The sequence below is a fragment of the Apteryx rowi genome, unplaced genomic scaffold (genome assembly GCF_003343035.1).
Source record: "Apteryx rowi isolate R43461 unplaced genomic scaffold, aptRow1 scaffold_69, whole genome shotgun sequence".
In the NCBI taxonomy this organism is placed as follows: domain Eukaryota; kingdom Metazoa; phylum Chordata; class Aves; order Apterygiformes; family Apterygidae; genus Apteryx; species Apteryx rowi.
In genome coordinates, this window is record NW_020450971.1 from 2,976,353 (window position 1) to 2,982,352 (window position 6,000).

At 41.4% G+C, this 6,000-nt stretch overlaps 1 protein-coding gene across 1 annotated transcript in view; it reads right to left on the minus strand.

Moving 5' to 3' along the window:
- Positions 1 to 6,000, minus strand: part of PAK3 (p21 (RAC1) activated kinase 3) — a 40,867-nt gene that overhangs the window by 29,537 nt on the left and 5,330 nt on the right. Inside the window, exon 2 of the mRNA XM_026086277.1 lies at positions 2,690 to 2,790. Within this exon, the coding sequence (XP_025942062.1) occupies positions 2,690 to 2,790 (101 nt within the window). The remainder of the gene's footprint in view (positions 1 to 2,689; positions 2,791 to 6,000) is intronic.

Sequence of the window (6,000 nt, forward strand, 5' to 3'; positions counted from 1 at the left end):
TTTATTTTGCACTTTAAGCCCTACTTCTTAGCAAGTGTGGTTGCTCCAAGCACAGTGAAATGGAGACATAACATACGTTCATGAGTAACAACACAGTTTGGCGCTCAAGCCTGAAAGCCAAATATCAGGAGCCCATGCAGGTATTCCCAACTTTTGATTTGAGATGCAACTAATAGCAATCAGGTAATACAGCCAAGGGGATGATTGTTAGGCGTTAGAAAACTGTTCAATGCATTGCACATAATCAGTAAAGCAGACACTACTGGCATGACAACTGTAATTATCTGAAATTAAAAATAGATATTTGCACATTTATTGCACATTCCCATGGCACTTCCAAACTTTTGAAGGAGACAGACAGTGTGATCACTAGACAGTGGGAATATTTTTATGTGATATGGCTAGCGGCAGTCCCTTCAGCAAAAGGTACTTACCACACAACTACCTGGCTGACATACGAGTTGTATCCAGGTTGGGACAAATCAGACGTGCCAAATGTAATGCAGTGCTTGCACCTGGGGATTATCTAGGGGCTGATGGCTAGTCCTTAAAAGTGCAAAAATTCCATTGATCTGGCTGCCATTTGCTCCACTAAGGCCTGCAAGTCAAGCCCTGTCCTACCGACCCGCACGGGGGGCCACCCATCTCTGTGGTTGTTTTAAATTGGTTGRAGCCTTCTCATTCTGCAGCGCTGCACTTTCACACTTCAGGAACAAGTACTGCTGTAGCACTGATTACCCAACACAGCGTACCTGTACAACAGCAGCCAGCTAACGTCTGCTGTTTTGAAAGGGAAAAACGTATTAAAAAGAAATTGCTGCTACAGGAGTAAAGCTATATATATTCAGCCAAGAACAAGCCTTTCACTCTGCAAAAGGCCGGGCCCTGTGCATGTGGCATCTGACAAAAAAATCAAAAAAGTCTGACGCTGGAAACTGTTTTGATATGGTGGATGATAACAGTAATATTTAAACTGATTCAAACAGCAATCTCGGAAGAACTGCAGAAAATGAACTGAAACGTATTAACCTCTGCTTCCCTCCTTTCTCTTCCACCTAGCCGAGACACAAAATTAACTGGGACCATCACCACCAACCCATGTACAAAAGAGCATAACTGTGAGCCAACTCATTTGCGTAGAGCTGGAAGAAAAGGGTCTGAAGCAAAGGGCAGAAATCAAGGCAGAAGGTTGAAAGGCAGAAAGAAAACAGAAAAGGATGAACAGTAAATGAACATGCAGTGGGGAGAACAGTGAAACGAGGAAGGATGGAAAGAAGGAAGGGATGCAAATACAAAAAGAAAAAAAACAAAACAGAAAGTAACAGAATATAAGGTGATACCAAGATAAAGAGAACAGCACTGAAAATTAAACTGGACAATGAAGCGGCTACACAGAGAGACTGACAGGAGAAAGAAGAAAAACTAGGATAGTACAGAAAAAATTTAGAAAGCTCTGAAATAGCAGATTTATGGTAAGTTTCTGAACAAAGATGAGCACATCTGGACATTTTAAATTACCATTTAATCAAGCCTTGGGGTTTGGCACTGAATAATTTTTAAAAGCAGATTTTGTAAGTATCATTTAAAAAGCTAATAAACTAATCTACATATTCTAAGTATAATTCTATTTCCTAATTACTAAGGATGTTTCAATTTCAGGTCTCCTTTGCAGACGTGCTACCATCAAACAAGTGTCTTTTGCTTTTATTATTATAACTACTACTGCTACTCCTACTCTAGTTTTTACAGCTTTCTGAAAGTTTTTGAGAGGAAAAAAAGTAGCAATCGAAGTAAAAATGAAGAAAAAATCACATTTGGGGCTCAAATTCTGGAAACTACCCATCCTTTGTCCAGGCAGATGATTTGTCCCATCCTGGCTGTTTGGTTTATGCAGCCAGTCAACACCAGCACACTCTACAGTTTGACGTACGGTGGTAACAGTCTGACCACTTAGCTCACAGGGTACTGACAGTTCAGAGAGTTACCCACGTTCCCTCTCACTTCCACAGTTCAACCAAATGCAAGCTGCCTGTCACCTGAGCTTTACTGATTAATAGTTTCAACACCGAACTAGCAGCCTGATGGAAAATGCTTTGAAGTCCCCTGCAGACTTCAAGGAGCTTCTATCAGACTCATTTTCCCCAACATTTCATACACTTTGTGATTGACTGCTACTTTACTATTGCATACGGGCTAGAAATGCGTCAAATCACCTAGTTTATGGAGAGATTTTGAAAGCTATTGAACTAAAATGAATGGACTTTCCCAATGCTGCAGCTTTCTGAGCATCTCCAAGAGCTGTCTGCAGAGCAGCTGCACTTTGCACTTTGGGGCTGATTGTCTAGAGCAAACCATACACTGTGCACATGTGCAAGGGTTTTTATGCTTTTCCAAAGACAGCGAATAACCAAAACCTGTAGCAGCCTATAGGACTGATAAAAGCATACACCTACGTTCTTCCTAGTTTTCATTTTCCACAGACACTCTCCTGACAATCCTTGGAGGAAAAAAAAAAAAAAAAAAAGGCAGCCTGAATCAGAAGTAAAACACTCCAAATTCTAAGCCCAACAAATAAAAGTCTCCTTCTTCGCAGCCTGGCTGCTGTCATCTGAAGTTTCTGGCAACAGAAGGCTTTCTTACCATCATGAAATAGAAGTTTTAGCAAGCGTGCAATACAGAGGTTACTTACTGTGAATTCTCCAGTGACGGCATCAAACCCCACATGAATCGTATGTTCAAAGTCTGAAGGAAGAGAGATCTCAGGACGTTCTTTCTCTTTCTTCTTATTGGCTAGAGGCAAAATGTTAACACGCACTTATTTTCTGCACAGCTTTTCATTCGAAAGTTTTCACAATTGTGTGTGGTCAAAACAGTACTTTAAAACTAAAAAGCAAATCAAAGTGAATCTTACTTCACAAATAGACCCAAGTTACTACAAGATGAGCCTATCATCCCTGTTTTGAGAAGGTCTGGAAGGTGACATTTGATTTTGATTTTCTTCCAGTGTCACAGCTGCCAAAACCAGGGATCTACGTTCATGAAGTAGCCTTCTTAGGCCATCTCTAACCAGTATTATTTCTATTATTAATTCCTTTTTTCATCAAGTTTTCACATCCAGCTACTAATTCCTGTTTGACTTTGCATCCAGCACATGCAAGTGTGTGCCTGTTCACATGGCCCTCTTTTCTCCAGATATGTTTTGAACCTGCTGTCAGACTCAGCCACATCAGACAGAGGGGAGCGGTTTTACAGATAACCAGGCTCCTACAAGCCCTATGAAAAGAGGCAGCTGGGGAGAAGACAAAGATCCTATTTCTGTCTCCTCACTGGGCAAAAGGCTGAACCAGCAGCTCTGTCTTTATTAGGGACCAGAGAATCTGCACAGCAACAAAATCCCATAAATGTGATTGGAAAAGCTTCATTTAAGCCCACAATTAACTAAGAGATCTAAATCCTTAAAAACAGGCTTTATTAGTCTCAAGGAATTCCTTGTTTTTAAATCACTCAGTCTGTATTGACAGAGTTTGGAATATCTTATTGAAGGAGAAAGACTTGAAAGCCAGTCAAGCTGCACAGTTTCTCCTCTAACAGCTTTTGAAACATCTCTTGTGGTCACGCATCTCCCATGCTTTTCACCATCGACCAATCTCACTGCAGTCCAGTTTTATTGACGTGACAAAGAATGAATGGAAGCAAGGCTGATAGCTGCTGCCTTCACCCTGATGCACCAAGAATCCATGTTCAGTGAGATTYTTCTGAAACACGGTGACAATATGTCAGCTCTGGACTACTTCCAAACACACAGATAAACGTAGCATATAACACACACACACACACACACGCCACGTTCAMATATCCATCCTATCAGCAGGTACCTCAAGTATTCAGCTTCCCTGGAGAACCAGCATGCTCCAGGAACAACCATCATGTGGTTGAAAAACACTGTGCAAAGCTATTTGTAGGATCTTCTTTCACGAAAGTGGCATATCTGTAACTGCTGAGAGGGGGATCTGCCATCCTACCAAATGCACTTGTCATTTCAGTGGAAAAACTACATGCTAATAAAAGGAACAGAACAAATATTACAAGTGCCCATTTGCAGTATGTGAAAGTTGTTACTACAAATTCAGGAAACAGGCACGCATAAAATGCTCATGAGGAATGCACAAAATCATATCACTGCCAGTCTTTGAACCGAGCACTCTGCACCTCAGGATCCCACCTCTCCCCTGCTCCCCTTCCTACCAGTTTAATGTGAATTTGATTTACATATCCTCATCACGGTCCTGAGCAGGCTGGCTCTGTAGATCTGATGTGACACAGCTTCACGCTAATAGTTGCGAGAGCTCCAGAGATACACGAGAGGTTTGTACTGTGCCTACCACAGTAGGGCCCCACATCAGGATCTCTAGGTGTAGTGTATTGCCATTTATCAATAATAATAGGAAAATGAATACATGTTATAGTTACACATCAGCAGGAGAGCCAGGAGCAATAGCTCGGTTTCTGCCTTTGCCTTCTGCATTCCCTAGCTGCAGCATTAACAACTGCCATGCACATTAAAAGCGACTGGATGGAGACAATTTTTTGTGTGTCTTATTTCACATGCAAGCTTCCCTGTTCTATCAATACCAAGCAGGGTGGAGCACAGTGAAATCCATTTTCTGGCAGGAGCATAGTGAAATCCATTTTCTGGCACATCAGCTTTCTTACATACAGCACTATGCTCACGGACTTAATTAATAATTAACATTTTCATTAGGTGTCTTAGTGTTATGTTTGCCAACTTCATGAGTTTACCTAGGGGTCTCATGCAAAGGCAGAGCTTACTGTATGTACCGCACCCCTCACAGCCTGGGTCTTTCTTCACAGACGGCAGCTCCATGAGGCAAGTCATCGTAAGTAGTGCTTTATATTGTATTAGAGGAAAGTCGCTCCGCGCATTTTTCTTCTTCTACCTTGCAGCCTCCCTTAGTTGCAAGATGCTCTGCCCTTCATAATTAAAGTCCAGAGTATTTTGGACATTTCTAATCCTCTCTCTGCATTGTTGCATTTATCCTCATTACATAATTAACTGTCACCTTTTGTCTGTACTCCAACCCCCTACACAATGTTAACTGATGAATTATTTTCATTGGGCATTTGATTGAGACAGTAGCAATATGACAAATATGAATGCAAAGGCTTTTTCCTCTAAGGTGCTGGTGTTGCTTTAATTTTCAGGATAGATGCTGCCAGTAACAAGATGCCATTTTCTTTCAGCAGATATAACTTTTTATTGTAGATAACAAAACTGGCTTCTCCTACCTTGTCATTTGTGAGTGAATGCAGTGAAAATTAGATTTAAAGGGTCATCAAATGCAGTTTAAAGCAACAGTTAAATCTATAAGCGAAATAAGGTGTTACATAAAATGTTCCATCAAAAATGGCACTTGTCCTTTCCAGGCCATTCCTGCTGGAGGACAAGCGTTCTAGCTCATTCCTCAGGATTTGGCTCTTCTGTTTCATGGATCTCTGCCACCAGCCTGCGTATGTAACACCTACAGTTCAAAACACACTGATAAAACGTAAATCAAATATGAAATTAAACACCTCTTTGTAACACCCCTCCGTCTGAACACTTTGACACTTCTGTCTATGCCCTGCAACCCAAATTACTTCTGTTTTACATAAACTGGCAAAGCAATGTGAAGGTTTGACTCTGAAGCAATGAATGACTGGATCTAATGGTTTTATACAGGACATTTCTACTTGATTTTTTTATAAAAGGCTCCTTACAACCAGGCACTACACTCCCTGCCACACAAGTTAGCCATGGGGCCCACCCACAACCACCTCAGCAACAACTATTACAGATTGAAAGAGAACAAGGAAAGTGCGTTCTCTCTTCTCGACTGCATCATCATCATCATTATTCTGATTATGCTAGAAGAGCAGTTGTTCGGCAGAAAAGTGTGACTCAGCCAAGCGGCAACTTTTTTACTCCCCCCCCCCCCCCCC